This window comes from Coregonus lavaretus, assembly GCF_964263955.1.
Source record: "Coregonus lavaretus genome assembly, chromosome: 14".
In the NCBI taxonomy this organism is placed as follows: Eukaryota; Metazoa; Chordata; class Actinopteri; order Salmoniformes; family Salmonidae; genus Coregonus; species Coregonus lavaretus.
Window position 1 is genome coordinate 8,485,248 of NC_140001.1, and position 24,607 is coordinate 8,509,854.

The following is a 24,607-nucleotide window of genomic DNA, read 5'->3' on the forward strand; positions in this document are numbered from 1 at the left end:
GCAGGGGGTGAGACAGGGGCTGAGACTGAGGCAGAGAATGGTGCAGGGGGTGAGGCTGAGGCAGGGGGTGAGACAGGGGCTGAGACTGAGGCAGAGAATGGTGCAGGGGGTGAGGCTGAGGCAGGGGCTGAGGCAGGGGGTGAGACAGGGGCTGAGACTGAGGCAGGGGCTGGAGCAGGGGGTGAGGCTGAGGCAGGGGCTGAGGCAGGGGGTGAGACAGGGGCTGAGACTGAGGCAGGGGCTGGAGCAGGGGGTGAGGCTGAGGCAGGGGCTGGAGCAGGGGGTGAGGCTGAGGCAGGGGGTGAGGCAGGGGGTGAGTCAGGGGCTGATGCAGAGGCTGGGCAGGAGGTCAGGCTGAGGCAGGGGACGAGGAAGGAGCTGAGGCGGGGGCTGGGGCAGGGGCTGGGGCTATACAGGGGGTGGGGCTATACACCACGGCTGATCAATATCAACTGGGCCTCTCAGCAGCACTCCCCTGCTCCACCCGGCAACAGGTGATGTAATGGACACCAGTCGTACATCAGGCAGCTGGGGAGGGAGGCTTTATTACACAAAGCGAGCTGTGCCTCGGCTCGGGGGAGCGGCCCACGGCTGCCAAGGTGTCTGTCTGAGCGGCCCGGGTACACAAGTGTCGGCGCCGACAGAGGAGCTGGCTTGCAGATGGACCCTCGGGAGGGGGGAGGAGAGAAGCAAGGGAGTGAGGAAGGGGGAAGGGGTGGGGGGGTGTAGCTGCTGTCGACAGGAACATTTGTATATCCTTCCCCCCTCCCCGTGGCTCTGATTAATGTGGGATGCGGTTGGCCCCAAAACAGAAGCTCTTTTCAGGCCTGTCAGGCCGGCGAGATGGAGAGGCAAACTGTGGCCAAGGTGGATGCATGCGCACACATACTCCCTCCCCCTCGACCAGAACCAGGCTGGGCACCGAGGAGTGGATGCACCCTGCGGGCACCTCAAAAGCCTGAAATCGGTCGTTTGGGAGAGAATGCCAACAGCCTGTTTATTTAACCTCTTCGCCATTACGTTTACATATTTTACAGCACCTCTCGTGTTATGGTCTGTCAGTGAGGATGTCAGCTTTCCGCAGACAATACAACACTAATAACAATGAAAAGCGCCTGAAATGGGAGCAGAAGAACTGTAAAACGTGGGCATACATTCTGTATTCTCTAAAGAATGCTTGAGTGAGAACACAAGCCCTTTTCTGTGCTTCGTTGAACCAAAAAGTCAATGAAGCAAATAGTCTTGTTCGGTGGTAAACATACCTTGCGATAAACAACAACCCCCTGATGTCTCACAACAGCACCTTCAAATCAAGTTCACTGTGGCGTCAATTTGTTTCCTAACATGCCAACAAAGCCAGCTTTCTAGAGTTTTCTTTCCTAAGGATGACAGTAGATATCTTAATAAGATGGTGCTCATTTCTAAAGAAAACACTATTCGGCTGGCTTAATAACTCTACCAAAGCCAGGGATATCTAGAATCTATTCAAAAAATGCCTTGACAACCGAGGCGGCCGTCTGCCTAGATTAGGTCATCATATTTCAACATAACTGCTGTGTCTACAGTATATGTCAGCGTAGATTTCCCTGATTTTAAATCAAATGTGTCAAACTACACCTGGAAAAAAGGACACATCTGACCATGGGCTTTTGAAAATAATCCATCATAGTCCATCTCTCCACATCTCTTCTTCCGTATGTCGTCCCCATATGGTTGAAATACAGCACCGTGTATGTAGCAAATTCTTAGCAGGTGAAGTCAGAGCATGGATAGAGAGCAATGTGAGCTGTACCTTGTAAGTTCGACAGGAGGGGTTGAAAGCGTTTGTTCCACACACAAACAAGGTGTTATCGTTTTGTTGCAGGAGGACCTTGATGAAATTGTGACATTCATCCTTAGGGAGAGAAAGGGGGGGAAAATGTACATTGTGACTGATTAATTCTTGTCCTGAATAGGACCTAGAGCAAAACGACATTGACAGCCACGTTCAAAGGAATGAATGATGGCGACTGACTAGTCCATGTTCCACTACCTGTACAGTGTATACTTTGAACAGAATGTTGAATGGACGGAAAACAAAAACAAGCACAATAACATGAATTATACAATAAAGACAACTTTATATTAATTTCCCGATAGAGTATTCATAGAGCAGCATGTGAGACAGCAAGGCATTCCAAGATGACAAATTGGTTTCAATGAATATGCACATACAGTACATTTTACTGGTAAGGTCCTCCAAGCTTTAGTTTGTTATTATGTATGGTGTGACCTGTGGTACAGTGAGGATGGGGGAAAGAAGTTATCAGTAGTCTTTATACCTTGTGCTTCCCCTTCATTCGGCAGGTGTCCACGTCTGCCTGCCTGGACTTCCATGTCAGTTTCTGTGGAGAGGAAATTGATGGGGAATCAATGGAGATCTGCTTAGTTACCCTGGCGATCATTCCTCAAGAGAGAAAGCCTGGAGCACCAGTCAGCTCGCTTGATTGGCTGAACTCTGCCTCTGTCCTATAGGTCAGCCTCTATACTACACTTCGTCACGGGCCTAACAACACCCATCTATATCCAACAAACACAGGCTTCTCGGGCATTATCACTTAATTGGAGACTGGCCAGTTATTAAAGACTAAACAGGGTCTCAGTGATCAATCTCTCTGTCTCAGTCTCTTTGATCCAGCTTGCTCTTATTATACTAGGTGGAACAAACGGACACTGAGGAGGAGTTGGAGGGGTTGTTACATACAATTGAAGTCGGAAGTTTACATACACTTAGGTTGGAGCCATTAAAACTCATTTTTCAACCACTCCACATATTTCTTGTTAACAAACTATAGTTTTGGCAAGTCGGTTAGGACATCTACTTTGTGCATGACACAAGTAATTTTTCCAACAATTGTTTACAGACAGATTATTTCACTTATAATTCACTGTATCACAATTCCAGTGGGTCAGAAGTTTACATACACTAAGTTGACTGTGCCTTTAAACAGCTTGGAAAATTCCAGAAAACGATGTCATGGCTTTAGAAGCTTCTGATAGGCTAATTGACATAATTTGAGTCAATTGGAGGTGTACCTGTGGATGTATTTCAAGGCCTACCTTCAAACTCAGCGCCTCTTTGCTTGACATAATTGGAAAATCAAAAGAAATCAGCCAAGACCTCAGAAAAAAATGTGTAGACCTCCACAATTATGGTTCATCCTTGGGAGCAATTTCCAAACACCTGAAGGTACCACGTTCATCTGTACAAACAATAGTACGCAAGTATAAACACCATGGGACCACGCAGCCGTCATACCGCTCAGGAAGGAGACACGTTCTGTCTCCTAGAGATTAACGTACTTTGGTGCGAAAAGTGCAAATCAATCCCAGAACAACAGCAAAGGACCTTGTGAAGATGCTGGAGGAAACAGGTACAGAAGTATCTATATCCACAGTATAACGAGTCCTATATCGACATAACCTAAAAGGCCGCTCAGCAAGGAAGAAGCCACTGCTCCAAAACCGCCATAAAAAAGCCAGACTACGGTTTACAACTGCACATGGGGACAAAGATCGTACTTTTTGGAGAAATGCCCTCTGGTCTGATGAAACAAAAATAGAACTGTTTGGCCATAATGACCATTGTTATGTTTGGAGGAAAAAGGGGGTCGCTTGCAAGCCGAAGAACACCATCCCAACCGTGAAGCACGGGGGTGGCAGCATCATGCTGTGGGGGTGCTTTGCTGCAGAAGGGACTGGTGCACTTCAAAAAATAGATGGCATCATGAGGAAGGAAAATTATGTGGATATATTGAAGCAACATCTCAAGACATCAGTCAGGAAGTTAAAGATTGGTCGCAAATGGGTCTTCCAAATGGACAATGACCCCAAGCATACTTCCAAAGTTGTGGCAAAATGGCTTAAGGACAACAAAGTCAAGGTATTGGAGTGGCCATCACAAAGCCCTGACCTCAATCCTATAGAAAATTTGTGGGCAGAACTGAAAAAGCGTGTGCGAGCAAGGAGGCCTACAAACCTGACTCAGTTACACCAGCTATGTCAGGAGGAATGGGCCAAAATTCACCCAACTTATTGTGGGAAGCTTGTGGAAGGCTACCTGAAACGTTTGACCCAAGTTAAACAATTTAAAGGCAATGCTACCAAATACTAATTGAGTGTATGTAATCTTCTGACCCACTGGGAATGTGATGAAAGAAATAAAAGCTGAAATAAATCATTCTCTCTACTATTATTCTGACATTTCACATTCTTAAAATAAAGTGGTGATCCTAACTGACCTAAGACAGGGAAATTGTACTAGGATTAAATGTCAAGAATTGTGAAAAACTGAGTTTAAATGTATTTGGCTAAGGTGTATATAAACTTCCGACTTCAACTGTATGTACATAAATCTCCGGTTTCTCCCTTGGCCCCGTCCCTCTGAGCAGAGATGACGCATGTGGTTTGGTGCCTGATGGGATAATGTGCTTAGTGGGGTCATGGCGCTGCAGTGTCTCACACCAGACGGCCGCTGGAGCGGGGCTGGACAGGACGACCTGCCAGGTAATTATGCCAGGGTACGGGACAGTCGCCCGCAGGACGCCGCAGAACAACGCATCCTCAGAAAGAACACTCACCTTGCTGAAAAAGATCTCCTCGGAGTTGGCGGTGTCTGTATCCACCGTGTATATGTGATCCCTGAAACAGAGGAGATAGACAGGCACTCAACAACAACCATTCAACCACCCCCCCCCCCACACACACACACACCCGTACACCCCCCAGCGAATCTGAAACCGCAGCCGTCTTTGTCTAAACTTTGTTCAAGCTGGAAGAAAATAACAATATACAAAGGGGCTATTTGCTCTGTCAGACAGAAACAGTCAACAGTGGTTTAGAGTGCTGCTTCTGCCGCCCAGACAAAAACCTTTTTGTTCCTGGGAAAGGGAGCGCCAAGTCACTCTGCTGTTCAGGTCAATTAAGCATAGTGTTCAGCCACAGGAAATCTATACTAACACTCATTAAAGCACAGACAAGACCTGTGAGGAAATAGAGGCTTTCCTGCCCACATATGGAACACATAAACTCAAGGGTTAACTACCTTTCAGCCAGACTGTGTTTGACTGACTGTGGCTCTGAGAGACTGGCATGCTCGTTTGAGAAGGGAAAGGTGACCGTGCTCAACACTGTAACCACTTTTGGCATTCATTTCTTCGAGATGACTGTGTGAATGTGGTTTTATTTAAAGTGTGAAACAACAGACGTTGTTAATTATAACCATCAACCTGCACAGAAGCTTGCTCTCGCATTAACTAAATGTAATAAACTCTGAAGGAACAGCAAGAGAACGTTCCTAGAACATTACCAACATTGAAATTAAATGTAACCATATTTGAACTTTTAGGAAACTTTCTGTTAAAAGTAATGAAATCCAGATAAAACAATGTTTTTTTGTCAAGTTCCTTAAATGTGCTGAGAATGTTCCAAAGCCAAGCAACTATCCTGCACCATTCCCAGAAAGTTGTGGGAAGGTTGTATGAAAAAATAACCATAGAACAACCACGCTCTCACCAAGCTCTAAGAAACTTGGTTCTCAGAACGTTGTGTGCTAGCTGGGCAGTGATTCCAGCAGAGCCAGCAGGGCCAGAAGAGCTCCAGCAGCGATAAGACAGAGCCAAGCCATGCGTCATGCAAACATCCTGGCAGGACAATGCTGGAGCTGTCTCTGTGTCAACACCAGCAGTCAAACACTGTCTGCACCTGGGCAGTCCCCGTTATTGTCCTGCTGGCCTACCTCCGTTTCTCCACTAAAAGAGGGCCTCACTAGTCCCATCAGATGTGGGAGAGCTCTTAAATATACAGCAGGCCGACTCTCATCTTCACTGCACTCTATGTGGCACTTCAACTTCTAAAAAACATTTTGAAACTCCCCACAGAGAGAACCCTCACACTGCCATGAACAAACATGGAGTCCAAGGTGAGAGCAAACACACTCCCCACTGGGCACACCATGTCATTTCAATGTGGATAATTGGGTAATATTTGGTTGAGACGGTGATCAATGATATTATATCCTATATTCACCCACTCAAAAAGACAGCCAAAAGTTAGTTACATTTCCAATGTGTTATCACTATGCTTTCAACTATCTAAAAGCACAACCAAATTCCAATGGAAAAACAATGTCTGAATTTTGGTTTAGTTGTCACCCAAATGTTTATCATTGCGCTTCCAACCATTTAAAAAATGGGAATACAATTGTTTATTTATACAACAGATTAATGTGATATCACTGTGCTTCATCTAATAGCAGAACCAAATGACCTGGATGAGATTACATTGAAAGTACATGGTACTAATGAAGTTTGATTTGATTTAGTCTTATTCTTTAACTTAGATTTTTGGTTGAGAGGGAGAAGTGAATCCAACATATCATGTTTTTATTTGTAGACAAACTGGAATTAAAGCCAGACCAAGTCAGTGGCACAGATGGAACTATCCAAGCAGAAGTTTCAAATGTCAAACTTCAAATGTTGATATTTGGTTGCGTTGACAACCAACCCCAATTCAATATCACTAAATATCATTACATTTGAAATCAACCAGAGCTGGAAACCCTAGGCCTATTGTATTGTCTATTTATAGTTGAAATCTGGATTGGATTTAAACAGTTGCTGTTGATGACTTTGCAAACGCTATATAGGCCTAAATAGCATCATTGATGATTGATGAAGTATGGTCACATTTCATTTGCTCTGTTAAACCTACTCTTTGGAATGTCTTCGATAGCAACAGTGAATCTATTTAGTTTTGAAGTGGAAATCTCTCAACAATCATTCTCACAAGATAGCACATTGGTAATAGTCAATGACAAATATCATAGCTAAGCAGGCCTAGGCTTGGTTAAAACCCTGGATGAGAGACCAAAGGGTAGCTGTAGATAGATAAATAATCCAGTAGGAGACGTGCAGCCCAGCATATATAGTGGATGTAACTTTGAAAATCTGATGTTGTTTTAAAGGTACTAATTGAAATTAGGTAACCATGATGACATAATCCTGTGGTTGAAATTTCACCCTCAAAAACAACAGTTTACGTTGATGACTTCTTTAAAAATCAAATGTATTTTACACGTAGATTCCACATCACAATACGTTGACAAATTACTTTGAAACAACGTTGATTCAACCAGTTTGTGCTCAGTGGGTCAGTACAGTGGGCCTGACCCACTGGGCACAGACGTCAATTCAACCTCTATTCCACGTTGAAAATAACGTTGATTCAACCAGTGTGTGCTCAGTGGGGAAGCTCTCTGTTTGAGCGGATATAGAGCAGAGGGGAAAGGAACTGAGAGCAGTCTTGATAGTCTGATAACAAATGAATGAATGCACCGAGTGTGTGAAATTCAACGTGTGACATTAATCACTCCTGAGTGGGCTCTGTAGTTCTCAAAATTGGGGGGGTAAAAATGTGAGTTGGATGGAAGGTATGGCTCTAAACATGGGCGTTGAAAGTGTGCTTTGGTGGGTCACGGGGAAAGAGGAAGACTATGGGCTCTATTCAATCCGTAAGGCGGAAGTTCAGCGTTGCAACGTGATTGAAATTTAAAGGCAATGTTCCCGCACTAGCAGAGACGGCATTCACGGTAAACGCTACATATGTCGGCTCAATCGGAAATTACCTTTACATTTCTATCACACAATCTGTAACGCTTCAGCGCTACAGATTGAATAGAGAGCCCTTGGACATCCAACCATGAGAACAGAGGGGCTTTGTGCTGGGGAATGTCGTTTTCATAACACCCCATTTCTCCTGGAGTAACTGCGGGCCAGTGGGGGCCATCTGGTGGCCCTTTGTCAAACAATCTCGCGCTCAGACGGCAGAAAGGGGGTCATGATTAGTATGCATCCCACACCTATCTTCTCAGAATGGGACACCACCCTCTTCATAACTAGATCATCTGTGTTAGGGAGGCATTGTACATTGTTTCGCTCACATCCCCACACAAGTGAATGGAGGGTAGAGAGGCAAAATGGCCACCATTACACTGAGGAGTGGATCAAAGAGGAGCCTCCTTGAGTATTTTCTGACTGTCCTTTTGGCCGAGTCTCATTGACATTTTGTACAGGCGGATCACTGCAGTGGACAAAATTACCACCTGGTTCTGAGAGGCAGAGGAAGTGTAATCCGCGTCATTAGATGTCTTTAACAGGATTTAATGCAGACTATAATAATTTAGACCAATGCGCCCGCCTCCAGTGGGGCGGCCCAAAGAGACCCAGGTTTTTCAGGAGGCCCGGGGAGGCGTGTTCACGTGCACGTGGGCCACTCTCCTTATGGCAGACGTTCCCATTCCCACCCTCATTGAGGGGTGTAGGCAGTGGGTGGGTGCCGTTGCCATGGTTAGCGGGAGTTGAGGGCAGGGAATGGCGACAATGCCCTGCATGCGGAGTGACCTGGGCCTGGGGGTACCCACTACCCGTTGGCTGCTACCTATTGGCAGGCTGGCAGTGGTCGGTTGATTATCCCTGCGGGCAGACACCAGGACAGAGCTTAAGTCCGGGCTAAGCCTCAGTGTCTGCTCTACATCTGATCACAGAGTCGGCCCTGGACAGGCCGAGCAAACACACACCCACACACAGCAGCACTGCAAGAACACACTCAACATACAGCAGGGAGTAGGCCTCTGACAACCCCTGCCAGGCTGCCTATGGGCAGCGCACAGAAGGGGCCAGACTGCCCTATGAGCACAACATGTTGCAAATACGTTGAAAATAATTTGAAAAGGCGTAGAAAATACATTGAAAATATGTATTTTTGATTAAAAATACATATTTTCAATGTCTTGTACTCACCGGGTGTTGACATTAATTCCCATTAGAATTCATGACATTATTGTTGTATGCCAGCTTAAACTCTGAAATATGGTAAAGTACAGCAGCAAACCTACAGAATATTACAGCCATCTCATAATCTCATTGTTCATAACCATAGGCCGACAAAAAATATATTACTTAATAGAAAACTATTTGATTTTGTCATCCCACATGAAAAAATACTATAGCATATATATACTATAGTCTGCAAAAACACTACAGTGAATACTGTAGTATACTGTAGTATTTACAGTTAACTATAGTATAAATACTGTAGTAAAATAAAACTGTAGTATATACTATAGTAATTAATGTAGTGTTTTTGTGGATTGTAGTATACTGTAGTATTTACTGTAGTGTTTTTGCAGACTATGGTATACTGTAGTATTTGCTGTAGTATTCACTATGGGCTTTCTCCTTCTATAACCTGTAGGTAGGTAGGTAGGTAGGTAGGTAGGTAGGTAGGTAGGTAGGTAGGTAGGTAGGTAGGTAGGTAGGTAGGTAGGTAGGTAGGTAGGTAGGTAGGTAGGTAGGTAGGTAGGTAGGTAGGTAGGTAGGTAGGTAGGTAGGTAGGTAGGTAGGTAGGTAGGTAGGTAGGTAGGTAGGTAGGTAGGTAGGTAGGTAGGTAGGTAGGTAGGTAGGTAGTTAAGTGGGTAGGTAGGACTGGGGTCTGAACAGTTCAGAACTGTAGGGAACACATTATATGATCTATACTTGGCATGTAGGTTTCTCACTTCTGGGTGGCACAAATTGGGATATGGGGTAGGGGAATGGACAGGGTATATGCTATGCAAATTAAATACTGTAGTATATACTATAGTTTAAAAAGTGTAGTGTTTTTGTGGACTGTAGTGTTTATTACAGTGTTTTTTGTGTGTAGATAATACTGTAGTATTTACTATAGTATTATACAGTATACTACACCATTCTATACTAAGTACTACACATGTTAGCGGGATACTACAGCGTGTAGTATAGTATTCTACAGTATACTACAGTTTACTATAGAATTCTATGGTAAGTACTGTAGTATTCTATAGTAAGTACTGTAGTATTCTATAGCAGTGGTGGAAAACGTACCCAAATCAAATCAAATCAAATTGTATTTGTCACATGCGCCGAATACAACAAGTGCAGACCTTACAGTGAAATGCTTACTTACAAGCCCTTAACCAACAATGCAGTTTTAAGAAAAATAAGTGTTAAGTAAAAAATTGATAAAAAACAGAAAGTAGCAGCAGCGTAAAAGAGGGGGTGGGGGGGGGGGGGGGGGGGCTTTTGGACCTAGACTTTGCGCTCCGGTACCGCTTGCCGTGCGATTGCAGAGAGAACAGTCTATGACTAGGGTGGCTGGAGTCTGACAATTTTTAGGTATAGAGGTCCTGGATGGCAGGAATCTTGGCCCCAGTGATGTACTGGGCCGTACGCATTACCCTCTGTAGTGCCTTGTGGTCGGAGGCCGAGCAGTTAACATACCAGGCAGTGATGCAACCAGTCAGGATGCTCTCGATGGCGCAGCTGTTGAACCTTTGAGGATCTGAGGACCCATGCCAAATCTTTTCAGTCTCCTGAGGGGGAATAGGCTTTGTCGTGCTCTCTTCACGACTGTCTTGGTGTGTTTGGACCATGATAGTTTGTTGGTGATGTGAACACCAAGGAACTTGAAGCTCTCAACCTGCTCCACTACAGCCCCGTCGATGAGAATGGGGGCATGCTCAGTCCTCTTTTTCCTGTAGTCCACAATCATCTCCTTTATCTTGATCACGTTGAGGGAGAGGTTGTTATCCTGGCACCACCTGGCCAAGTCTCTGACCTCCTTCCTATAGGCTGTCTCATCATTGTCGGTGATCAGGCCTACCACTGTTGTGTCGTCGACATTCTTAATAATGGTGTTGGAGTCGTGCCTGGCCATGCAGTAATGGATGAACAGGGAGTACAGGAGGGGACTGAGCACGCACCCCTGAGGGGCCCCCGTGTTGAGGATCAGCGTGGCAGATGTGTTGTTACCTACCCTTACCACCTGGGGGCGGCCCGTGAGGAAATCCAGGATCCAGTTGCAGAGGGAGGTGTTGAGTCCCAGGGTCCTTAGCTTAGTGATGAGCTTTGAGGGCACTATGGTGTTGAACGCTGAGCTGTAATCAATGAATAGCATTCTCACGTAGGTGTTCCTTTTGTCCAGGTGGGAAAGGACAGTGTGGAGTATGCAAATTGGAGTGGGTCTAGGGTTTCTGGGATAATGGTGTTGATGTGAGCCATGACCAGCCTTTCAAAGCACTTCATGGCTACAGACGTGAGTGCTACGGGTCGGTAGTCATTTAGGCAGGTTACCTTAATGTTCTTGGGCACAGGGACTATGGTGGTCTGCTTGAAACATGTTGATATTACAGACTCAGTCAGGGACAGGTTGGAAATGTCAGTGAAGACACTTGCCAGTTGGTCAGCGCATGATCGGTGTACACATCCTGGTAATCCGTCTGGCACTGCGGCCTTGTGAATGTTGACCTGTTTAAAGGTCTTACTCACATCGGCTACGGAGAGCGTGATCACACAGTCGTCCAGAACAGCTGATGCTCTCATGCAGGCTTCAGTGTTGCTTGCCTCGAAGCGAGCATAGAAGTAATTTACAGTGCCTTGAAAAAGTATTCATCCCCCTAGGCGTTTTTCCTATTTTGTTGCATTACAACCTGTAATTTAAATATATTTTTATTTGGATTTCATGTAATGGACATACATAAAATAGTCCAAATTGGTGAAGTAAAATGAAAAAAATTACTTGTTTCAAAAAATTCAAAAAAATAAATACAAGAAAAGTGGTGCATGCATATGTATTCACCCCCTTTGCTATGAAGCCCCTAAATAAGATCTGGTGCAACCAATTACCTTCAGAAGTCACATAATTAGTTAAATATATATATTAAGTCAAATGACACCGCTGGTCCTGCTCACACTGCCCTACCCTATGCTTTGACTTCTTCCTCCCCTCTCTCTCCAGATGAAATCTTGCGACTTGTGACGGCCGAACGCCCAACAACCTGCCCGCTTGACCCTATCCCCTCCTCTCTTCTCCAGACCATTTCTGGAGACCTTCTCCCTTACCTCACCTCGCTCATCAACTCATCCTTGACCGCTGGCCATGTCCCTTCCGTCTTCAAGTGAGCGAGAGTTGCACCCCTCCTCAAAAAACCTACACTCGATCCCTCCGAGGTCAACAACTACAGACCAGTATCCCTTCTTTCTTTTCTCTCCAAAACTCTTGAGCGTGCCGTCTCTAGCCAACTCTTCTGCTATCTCTCTCAGAATGACCTTCTTGATCCAAACCAGTCAGGTTTCAAAACTGGTCATTCAACTGAGACTGCTCTTTGTGTCACGGAGATTCTCTGCACTGCTAAAGCTATCTCTCTCTCCTCTGCTCTTATCCTTCTAGACCTATCTGCTGCCTTTGATACTGTGAACCATCAGATCCTCCTCTCCACCCTCTCCGAGTTGGGCATCTCCGGCGCTGCTCACTCTTGGATTGCGTCCAACTGACAGGTCGCTCCTACCAGGTGGCATGGTGAGAATCTGTCTCCGCATCACGTGCTCTCACCACTGGTGTCCCCCAGGGCTCAGTTCTAGGCCCTCTCCTATTCTCTCTATACATCAAGTCACTTGGCTCTGTCATATCCTCACATGGTCTCTCCTATCATTGCTACGCAGACGACACACAACTAATTTTCTCCTTTCCCCCTTCTGATAACCAGGTGGCGAATTGCATCTCTGCATGTCTGGCAGTCATATCAGTGTGGATGTCGGACCACCACCTTAAGCTGAACCTCGGCAAGACGGAGCTGCTCTTCCTCCCGGGTAAGGACTGCCCGCTCCATGATCTCGCCATCACGGTTGACAACTCCATTGTGTCCTCCTCCCAGAGTGCAAAGAACCATGGCGTGACCCTGGACAACACCCTGTCGTTCTCCGCTAACATCAAAGCGGTGACCCGATCCTGCAGGTTCATGCTCTACAACATTCGCAGACTACGACCCTACCTTACACAGAAAGCGGCACAGGTCCTAATCCAGGCACTTGTCATCTCCCGTCTGGATTACTGCAACTCACTGTTGGCTGGGCTCCCTGCCTGTGCCATTAAACCCCTACAACTTATCCAGAACACTGCAGCCCATCTGGTGTTCAACCTTCCCAAGTTCTCTCATGTCACGCCGCTCCTCCGCACACTCCACTGGCTTCCAGTTGAGGCTTGCATCTACTACAAGACCATGGTGCTTGCCTACGGAGCTGTGAGGAGAACGGCACCTCCTTACCTTCAGGCTCTGATCAGACCCTACACCCAAACGAGGGCACTACGTTCATCCACCTCTGGCCTGCTAGCCCTCCTACCTCTACGGAAGCACAGTTCCTGCTCAGCCCAGTCAAAGCTATTCGCTGCTCTGGCACCCCAATGGTGGAACAAGCTCCCCCACGACGCCAGGACAGCGGAGTCATTGACCACCTTCCGGAGACACTTGAAACCCTACCTCTTTAAGGAATACCTGGAATAGTATAAAAGTAATCCTTAATCCTTCAACCCCCCATATAAAAAAAGTGCTTGTCCCACTGGCTATCATAAGTTGAATGCACCAATTTGTAAGTCGCTCTGGATAAGAGCGTCTGCTAAATGACGTAAATGTAAATGTAAATAAAGTCCACCTGTGTGCAATCTAAGTGTCACATGATCTCAGTATATATACACCTGTTCTGAAAGGCCCCAGAGTCTGCAACACCATTAAGCAAGGGGCACCACCAAGCAAGCGGCACCATGAAGACCAAGGAGCTCTCCAAACAGGTCAGGGACAAAGTTGTGGAGAAGTACAGATCAGGGTTGGGTTATAAAAAAATATCTGAAACTTTGAACATCCCACGGATTACCATTAAATCCATTATAAAAAAATTGAAAGAATATGGCACCACAACAAACATGCCAAGAGAGGGCTGACCACCAAAACTCAAGGACCAGGCAAGGAGGGCATTAATCAGAGAGGCAACAAAGAGACCAAAGATAACCCTGAAGGAGCTGCAAAGCTCCACAGCGGAGATTGGAGTATCTGTCCATAGGACCACTTTAAACCGTACACTCCACAGAGCTGGGCTTTACGGAAGAGTGGCCAGAAAAAAGCCATTGCTTAAAGAAAAAAATAAGCAAACACATTTGGGAGACTCCCCAAACATATGGAAGAAGGTACTCTCGTCAGATGAGACTAAAATTGAGCTTTTTGGCCATCAAGGAAAACGCTATGTCTGGCGCAAACCCAACACCTCTCATCACCCCGAGAACACCATCCCCACAGTGAAGCATGGTGATGGCAGCATCATGCTGTGGGGATGTTATTCATCGGCAAGGACTGGGAAACTGGTCAGAATTGAAGGAACGATGGATGGCGCTAAATACAGGGAAATCCTTGAGGGAAACCTGTTTCAGTCTTCCAGAGATTTGAGACTGGGGCGGAGGTTCACCTTCCAGCAGGACAATGACCCTAAGCATACTGCTAAAGCAACACTCGAGTGGTTTAAGGGGAAACATTTAAATGTCTTGGAATGGACAAGTCAAAGCAGACCTCAATCCAATTAAGAATCTGTGGTATGACTTAAAGATTGCTGTACACCAGCGGAACACATCCAACTTGAAGGAGCTGGTGCAGTTTTGCCTTGAAGAATGGGCAAAAATCCCAGTGGCTAGATGTGCCAAGCTTATAGAGACATACCCCAAGATACTTGCAGCTGTAATTGCTGCAAAAGGTGGCTCTACAAAGTATTGACTTTGAGGGGGGTGAATAGTTATGCACACTGAAGTTTTCTGTTTTTTTGTCTTATTTCTTGTTTGTTTCACAAGAAAAAATATTTTGCATCTTCAAAGTGGTAGGCATGTTGTGTAAATCAAATGATCCATTTTAATTCCAGGTTGTAAGGCAACAAAATAGCAAAAAAAACAAGGGGGGTGAATACTTTCGCAAGCCACTGTAGCTCATCTGGTAGGCTCGTGTCACTGGGCAGCTTGCGGCTGTGCTTCCCTTTGTAGTCTGTAATAGTTTGCAAGCCTTGCCACCCAATTGTCATACTTGAGTAAAAGTAAAGATACCTCAATAGAAAATGACTCAAGTTAAAGTTACCCAGTAAAATAGTACTTGAGTCAAAGTCTAAAAGTATTTTGTTTTAAATATACTTAAGTATCAAAAGTAAATGTAATTACAAAAATATACTTAAGTATCAAAAGTAAAAGTATAAATCATTTCAAATTGTTTATATTAAGCAAACCAGACGGCACAATTTTATTTTATTTTTTTACATTTACGGATAGCCAGGGGAACACTCAGACATAATTTACAAACGAAGCATTTGTGTTTAGTGAGTCTGCCATGGATATTATCTTGGTAAGTGCGTATATTGGACCATTTTCCTTTCCTGCTAAGCATTCAACATGTAATGAGTACTTTTCGGTGTCAGGGAAAATGTATAGAGTAAAAAGTACATTATACAGATACTTAAGTAGTACTTTAAAGTATTTATACGCCACTGTTCTATAGTAAACCTGTAGTATTTTTTCATGTGAGATTAAGAATTGCTCAACTGTTAGTCAAAGAAAATCACTGACTCTTAGGAGATACAAGTGTAATATCATGGCATTTGGATAATGTCCTTAATAAAAAAAAGAACAGAGAAAAATGTACAGAATATTAAAACAATCCACAACAGACATGAACTGATTAAAATTATATATGACATCTTTGTGGACGAATGAACCGAAGAGAATGACTTGGTAACTGTTTTACCACAAAGACTAAACAACGGCATTTACGGTATCTGCTGGAGAGACTGTTTTATTTTTATTATGCCGCTTGTTTACATTTAGTCAGTGAATATGTTTGTTTGTCCTGCTGCTAAAAGAGCTTGTGGTGTTATTGCCAGTGTAAAACAGGAGCCAAAAAGGATTTATACCATTCACAAAATGGACCAAAATGGTGTTCGGTTTTGGAAACAATTTCCACTGACCATCTGCAGGCAGCACACTAGGAGATGATTGGTCTTCAGGCATGGAATCATGACCCTACAACTGGCCCCAAGACACTGTGCCCTCGACACTGGCCCCAAAACACTGGCCCCAAAACACTGGCACCACAACACTGGCACCACAACACTGACAACAGACAACACATTTCATTGGGTTTACTGAGCCTCTACTGAGGTCTGATTGGACAATATTCAGCCCAATATTTCATTGTATTGTGTGTATTGAGCTGTTAGCCAATGGACTGTTTTTACTCGTATTATTATCTATCCTGATGCCTAGTCACTTTACCCTGCCTTCATGTACATATCTAACTCAAATACCTCGTACCTCTGCACATTGATCTGGCACTCCCTACATATAGCTCCATTCTTGTGGATTTTATTTTATTCCTCTTATGTTACTATTTTATTATTATTAATCTGCATCGTTGAGAAGGGCTCGTATGAAAGCCTTTCATGGTAAAGTCTACACCAGTTGTATTTGGTGCATGTGACAAATAAAATGCGATTTGATTTGATTATGATTTGATTTGACTTACTCTGAATGACCATTGAACTATTTGTGTTATACTGTTAGTCACCTAGTTGTATGTATCAATATCTATTTGTGTTCAGCAATCTCGGTGTCCACTTGGCTTTGGTGGCAGCATTCCATCGATTCAAACATTTCTCCCAGTTAAAATCAATCTACTCTTCACAATGACAGCAATTCCAACAATTCCTGCGTCACATTCCCTTCTTGCCATCTGTCCGTCGGCATTCGCTTCTGCTTTAAATATGCTGGAGTGAGACACACTGTGTTGTCCTCACACCACTCCCCACTAATAAATCCCTCGCTTTCTCATTTCCCCCAGGCCTGACCAGGAGCAGGTGAGCAGGTAGCAGTCAGACCAAAGGCTGGGACTCCAAAGCACCCAACACCTCCTTAATGACCACAGATGTGTTAAACAGGCCTGCTACTTAGGAACCAGGCTTCAATGGCCACTTATTTAGTCGCACTCTCAGAAAACAAAGTGACTCACTGTTGCTTTCAACAGTATCCAATCAAATCAAATCAAATCAAATTTTATTGGCCACATGCGCCGAATACAACAGGTGTAGACATTACAGTGAAATGCTTACTTACAGCCCTTAACCAAAAATGCATTTTTTTTTTTTTTATAAAAAAGTAAAATAAAACGACAACAACAAAAAAGTGTTGAGAAAAAAAGAGCAGAAGTAAAATAAAATAACAGTAGGGAAGCTATATATACAGGGGGGTACTGGTGCGGAGTCAATGTGCGGGGGCACCGGCTAGTTGAGGTAGTAAGTAATAGTAGGTAATATGTACATGTGGGTAGAGTTAAAGTGACTATGCATAAATAATTAACAGAGTAGCAGCAGTGTAAAAAGATGGGGTCGGGGTGGGGGGGCAGTGCAAATAGTCCGGTTAGCCATGATTAGCTGTTCATGAGTCTTATGGCTTGGGGGTAGAAGCTGTTGAGAAGTCTATTGGACCTAGACTTGGCACTCCGGTACCGCTTGCCGTGCGGTAGCAGAGAGAACAGTCTATGACTAGTGTGGCTGGAGTCTTTGACAATTTTGAGGGCCTTCCTCTGACACCGCCTGGTATAGAGGTCCTGGATGGCAGGAAGCTTGGCCTCAGTGATGTACTGGGCCGTATGCACTACCCTCTGTAGTGCCTTGCGGTCGGAGGCCGAGCAGTTGCCATACCAGGCGGTGATGCAACCAGTCAGGATGCTCTCGATGGTGCAGCTGTAGAATTTTTTGAGGATCTGAGGACCCATGCCAAATCTTTTCAGTCTCCTGAGGGGAAATAGGCTTTGTCGTAACCTCTTCATGACTGTCTTGGTGTGTTTGGACCATGATAGTTTGTTGGTGATGTGGACACCAAGGAACTTGAAGCTCTCAACCTGTTCCACTACAGCCCCGTCGATGAGAATGGGGGCGTGCTCAGTCCTCTTTTTTTTCCTGTATCCACAATCATCTCCTTTGTCTTGGTCACGTTGAGGGAGAGGTTGTTATCCTGGCACCACACGGCCAGGTCTCTGACCTCCTCCCTATAGGCTGTCTCATCGTTGTCGGTGATCAGGCCTACCACTGTTGTGTCGTCGGCAAACTTAATGATGGTGTTGGAGTCGTGCCTGGCCATGCTGTCATGGGTGAACAGGAAGTACAGGAGGGGACTGAGCATGCACCCCTGAGGGGCCCCCGTGTTGAGGATCAGTGTGGCAGATGTGTTGTTACCTACCCTTACCACCTGGGGGCGGCCCGTCAGGAAGTCCAGGATCCAGTTGCAGAGGGAGGTGTTTAGTCCCAGGATCCTTAGCTTAGTGATGAGCTTTGAGGGCACTATGGTGTTGAATGCTGAGCTGTAGTCAATGAATAGCATTCTCACGTAGGTGTTCCTCTTGTCCAAGTTACTATGTAATTAGGCCAATACAGAAGCCGACACAGATACAGAGCCATTTGATCTGAATCCCCCATGCTGTGGCTTTGTTCAATTTGTAACCTCCATAGTAAATTTTTTCGAAAATGTTCACTGTCCAAGCAAGCTAGTAGGTGAGTTTAAAAAATGATGATACAAAATGAAATGAAATCAATATGCTTCCCCATGGAGAAAACTATTGATACAGACTCCCCGATTTCCGTCAAACAACTTGTTCCAGTCTAGAACCTAGAATCTAGTTTATCCACTGTCCACGTGTGTCTGCCCCAAGTCGGAAGTTTACATACACCTTAGCCAAATACATTTAAACTCAGTTTTTCACAATTCCTGACATTTAATCCTAGTAAAAGTTCCCTGTCTTAGGTCAGTTAGGATCACCACTTTATTTTAAGAATATGAAATGTCAGAATAATAGTAGAGAGAATGATTTATTTCAGCTTTTATTTATTTCATCAATTTCCCAGTGGGTCAGAAGACTACATACACTCAATTAGTATTTGGTAGCATTGCCTTTAAATTGTTTAACTTGGGTCAAACGTTTCGGGTAGCCTTCCACAAGCTTCTCACAATAAGTTGGGTGAATTTTGGCCCATTCCTCCTGACAGAGCTGGTATAACTGAGTCAGGTTTGTAGGCCTCCTTGCTCGCACACGCTTTTTCAGTTCTGCCCACACATTTTCTATAGGATTGAAGTCAGGGCTTTGTGATGGCCACTCCAACAACTTAACTTTGCTGTCCTTAAGCCATTTTGCCACAACTTTGGAAGTATGCTTGGGGTCATTGTCCATTTGGAAGACCCATTTGCGACCAAGCTTTAACTTCCTGAATGATGTCTAGAGATGTTGCTTCAATATATCCACATAATTTTCCTTCCTCATGATGCCATCTATTTTGTGAAGTGCACCAGTCCCTCCTGCAGCAAAGCACCCCCACAGCATGATGCTGCCACCCCCGTGCTTCACGGTTGGGATGGTGTTTTTCGGCTTGCAAGCGACCTCCTTTTTCCTCCAAACATAATGATGGTCATTATGGCCAAACAGTTATATTTTGGTTTCATCAGACCAGAGGACATTTCTCCAAAAAGTACGATCTTTGTCCCCATGTGCAGTTGCAAACCGTAGTCTGGCTTTTTTATGGCGGTTTTGGAGCAGTGGCTTCTTCCTTGCTGAGCGGCCTTTCAGGTTACGTCGATATAGGACTCGTTTACTGTGGATATAGATACTTTTGTACCTGTTTCCTCCAGCATCTTCACAAGGTCCTTTGCTGTTGTTCTGGGTTTGATTTGCATCTGACCCACTGGAATTGTGATACAGTGAATTATAAGTGAAATAATCTGTCTGTAAACAACTGTTGGAAAAATTACTTGTGTTATGCACAAAGTAGATGTCCTAACCGACTTGCCAAAACTATAGTTTGTTAACAAGAAATTTGTGGCGTGGTTGAAAAACGAGTTTTAATGACTCCAACCTAAGTGTATGTAAACTTACGACTTCAACTGTATTAGTCTTCCCAAGTCATCGGCCGTGTCCGAATACCCATACTAGCGTTATACATACTTAAACTGCATACTCATTTCGGCGTTTGATCTAGTAGAATTCACTAATCTTTTCCAACTCACGTGTTTGACAACAGCTGATAATCAGATAATTTGACACACTGTACCAAAATGAACGAATGGCGGGAGTCAACGCAATCACGCATTAGATGATGCATTCAGAGTACTATTTTCGAAATTTCACATACTACAAAACATACTTTTTTTGCATACTATTTAGTACACTAGTATGGGTATTCGGACACATACAAGGTCTTCTTTTAAGTGTCTTAATATTTTTTTGTAATTGGTTATAATTGATTGATTGTAATTGATTTATACATTTATTCAGTGGGTTTGAATCTAGATAAAACGAAGCCAGTTCAGAAAGGGAACCCGAGTGCCCGCCCCAGCTGAGATTGCACCAATTAGATGCTAGCAACAATCACGCCTACATTATATTGATATTGACGCTTTGCTTGGGCAGTGAACTACCCTAAAGGAAAAGAGCCTATATTGCCAAGACTTACATTATTCATTCTTTAATGAATGGTTAAACATATTTCTACGTGGTGTTTCCTTTCTGAATTGATTTTAATTGAACTGAACTAATTGATTACTTGGTTTGGTGTGATCTTTTACACCATTGCTAGTTTTACTGTCTGCTTCTCCAGTGTCTATTGTAAATGTTGATATTGTCCTGTTTCTATTCTTTGTGAGTGTGTGTTTGTGTATATGAACTTTGAAATGAAACGTGAGATATACAAAAAAAGTTATTATAAGTTTCTGATATGACTCTGAGGGGTATCATCTGACAGGACTCTGTGGGGTATCATCTGACATGACTCTGTGGGGTATCATCTGACATGACTCTGTGGGGTATCATCTGACATGACTCTGTGGGGTATCATCTGACATGACTCTGTGGGGTATCATCTGACAGGACTCTGTGGGGTATCATCTGACAGGACTCTGTGGGGTATCATCTGACAGGACTCTGTGGGGTATCATCTGACAGGACTCTGAGGGGTATCATCTGACAGGACTCTGTGGGGTATCATCTGACAGGACTCTGTGGGGTATCATCTGACAGGACTCTGTGGGGTATCATCTGACAGGACTCTGTGGGGTATAATCTGACAGGACTCTGTGGGGTATCATCTGACAGGACTCTGAGGGGTATCATCTGACATGACTCTGAGGGGTATCATCTGACATGATTCTGAGGGGTATCATCTGACATGACTCTGTGGGGTATCATCTGACATGACTCTGTGGGGTATCATCTGACATGACTCTGAGGGGTATCATCTGACAGGACTCTGTGGGGTATCATCTGACAGGACTCTGAGGGGTATCATCTGACAGGACTCTGAGGGGTATCATCTGACATGACTCTGTGGGATATAATCTGACAGGACTCTGAGGTGTATCATCTGACAGGACTCTGTGGGGTATCATCTGACATGACTCTGTGGGGTATCATCTGACAGGACTCTGAGGGGTATCATCTGACAGGACTCTGAGGGGTATCATCTGACAGGGCTCTGAGGGGTATAATCTGACAGGACTTTGTGGGGTATCATCTGACATGACTCTGAGGGGTATCATCTGACAGGACTCTGTGGGGTATCATCTGACAGGACTCTGTGGGGTATCATCTGACAGGACTCTGAGGGGTATCACCTGACAGGACTCTGAGGGGTATCATCTGACATGACTCTGAGGGGTATCATCTGACAGGACTCTGTGGGGTATCATCTGACATGACTCTGAGGGGTATCATCTGACATGACTGTGGGGTATCATCTGACAGGACTCTGTGGGGTATCATCTGACAGGACTCTGTGGGGTATCATCTGACAGGACTCTGTGGGGTATCATCTGACATGACTCTGAGGGGTATCATCTGACAGGACTCTGTGGGGTATCATCTGACATGACTCTGTGGGGTATCATCTGACATGACTCTGAGGGGTACCATCTGACAGGACTCTGTGGGGTATCATCTGACAGGACTGAGGGGTATCATCTGACAGGACTCTGAGGGGTATCATCTGACAGGACTCTGAGGGGTATCATCTGACATGACTCTGAGGGGTATCATCTGACAGGACTCTGTGGGGTATCATCTGACAGGACTCTGTGGGGTATCATCTGACATGACTCTGAGGGGTATCATCTGACAGGACTCTGTGGGGTATCATCTGACATGACTCTGAGGGGTATCATCTGACATGACTGTGGGGTATCATCTGACAGGACTCTGTGGGGTATCATCTGACAGGACTCTGTGGGGTATCATCTGACATGACTCTGTGGGGTATCATCTGACAGGACTCTGTGGGGTATCATCTGACAGGACTCTGTGGGGTATCATCTGACATGACTCTGAGGGGTATCATCTGACAGGACTCTGTGGGGTATCATCTGACAGGACTCTGAGGGGTATCATCTGACATGACTATGTGGGATATAATCTGACAGGACTCTGAGGTGTATCATCTGACAGGACTCTGTGGGGTATCATCTGACATGACTCTGTGGGGTATCATCTGACATGACTCTGAGGGGTATCATCTGACAGGACTCTGAGGGGTATCATCTGACAGGGCTCTGAGGGGTATAATCTGACAGGACTCTGTGGGGTATCATCTGACATGACTCTGAGGGGTATCATCTGACAGGACTCTGAGGGGTATCACCTGACAGGACTCTGAGGGGTATCATCTGACATGACTCTGAGGGGTATCATCTGACAGGACTCTGTGGGGTATCATCTGACAGGACTCTGTGGGGTATCATCTGACATGACTCTGAGGGGTATCATCTGACAGGACTCTGTGGGGTATCATCTGACATGACTCTGAGGGGTATCATCTGACATGACTGTGGGGTATCATCTGACAGGACTCTGTGGGGTATCATCTGACAGGACTCTGTGGGGTATCATCTGACATGACTCTGTGGGGTATCATCTGACAGGACTCTGTGGGGTATCATCTGACAGGACTCTGTGGGGTATCATCTGACATGACTCTGAGGGGTATCATCTGACAGGACTCTGTGGGGTATCATCTGACAGGACTCTGAGGGGTATCATCTGACATGACTATGTGGGATATAATCTGACAGGACTCTGAGGTGTATCATCTGACAGGACTCTGTGGGGTATCATCTGACATGACTCTGTGGGGTATCATCTGACAGGACTCTGAGGGGTATCATCTGACAGGACTCTGAGGGGTATCATCTGACAGGGCTCTGAGGGGTATAATCTGACAGAACTCTGTGGGGTATCATCTGACATGACTCTGAGGGGTATCATCTGACAGGACTCTGTGGGGTATCATCTGACAGGACTCTGTGGGGTATCATCTGACAGGACTCTGAGGGGTATCACCTGACAGGACTCTGAGGGGTATCATCTGACATGACTCTGATGGGTATCATCTGACAGGACTCTGTGGGGTATCATCTGACATGACTCTGAGGGGTATCATCTGACATGACTGTGGGGTATCATCTGACAGGACTCTGTGGGGTATCATCTGACAGGACTCTGTGGGGTATCATCTGACATGACTCTGTGGGGTATCATCTGACATGACTCTGTGGGGTATCATCTGACATGACTCTGAGGGGTATCATCTGACAGGACTCTGTGGGGTATCATCTGACAGGACTCTGAGGGGTATCATCTGACAGGACTCTGAGGGGTATCATCTGACAGGACTCTGAGGGGTATCATCTGACATGACTCTGTGGGATATAATCTGACAGGACTCTGAGGTGTATCATCTGACAGGACTCTGTGGGGTATCATCTGACATGACTCTGTGGGGTATCATCTGACAGGACTCTGAGGGATATCATCTGACAGGACTCTGAGGGGTATCATCTGACAGGGCTCTGAGGGGTATAATCTGACAGGACTCTGTGGGGTATCATCTGACATTACTCTGAGGGGTATCATCTGACAGGACTCTGTGGGGTATCATCTGACAGGACTCTGTGGGGTATCATCTGACAGGACTCTGAGGGGGATCACCTGACAGGACTCTGAGGGGTATCATCTGACATGACTCTGAGGGGTATCATCTGACAGGACTCTGTGGGGTATCATCTGACAGGACTCTGTGGGGTATCATCTGACATGACTTTGAGGGGTATCATCTGACAGGACTATGTGGGGTATCATCTGACATGACTCTGAGGGGTATCATCTGACATGACTGTGGGGTATCATCTGACAGGACTCTGTGGGGTATCATCTGACAGGACTCTGTGGGGTATCATCTGACATGACTCTGTGGGGTATCATCTGACAGGACTCTGTGGGGTATCATCTGACAGGACTCTGTGGGGTATCATCTGACAGGACTCTGTGGGGTATCATCTGAAAGGACTCTGAGGGGTATCATCTGACATGACTTTGTGGGGTATCATCTGACATGACTCTGTGGGGTATCATCTGACATGACTCTGAGGGGTATCATCTGACAGGACTCTGTGGGGTATCATCTGACAGGAATCTGTGGGGTATCATCTGACAGGACTCTGTGGGGTATCATCTGACATGACTTTGTGGGGTATCATCTGACATGACTCTGTGGGGTATCATCTGACATGACTCTGAGGGGTATCATCTGACATGACTCTGTGGGGTATCATCTGACATGACTCTGTGGGGTATCATCTGACATGACTCTGGGGGGTATCATCTGAC

General features: G+C 45.2%; 1 protein-coding gene across 1 annotated transcript in view; it reads right to left on the reverse strand.

Annotated features, from left to right (window-relative positions):
• Positions 1-24,607, reverse strand: part of sema6a (sema domain, transmembrane domain (TM), and cytoplasmic domain, (semaphorin) 6A) — a 100,131-nt gene that overhangs the window by 34,385 nt on the left and 41,139 nt on the right. The window contains exons 4-6 of the mRNA XM_084176638.1: positions 4,620-4,680; positions 2,322-2,384; positions 1,793-1,894 (exon numbers count right to left, since the gene is read on the reverse strand). Coding sequence (XP_084032764.1) covers positions 1,793-1,894; positions 2,322-2,384; positions 4,620-4,680 — 226 coding nt within the window. The remainder of the gene's footprint in view (positions 1-1,792; positions 1,895-2,321; positions 2,385-4,619; positions 4,681-24,607) is intronic.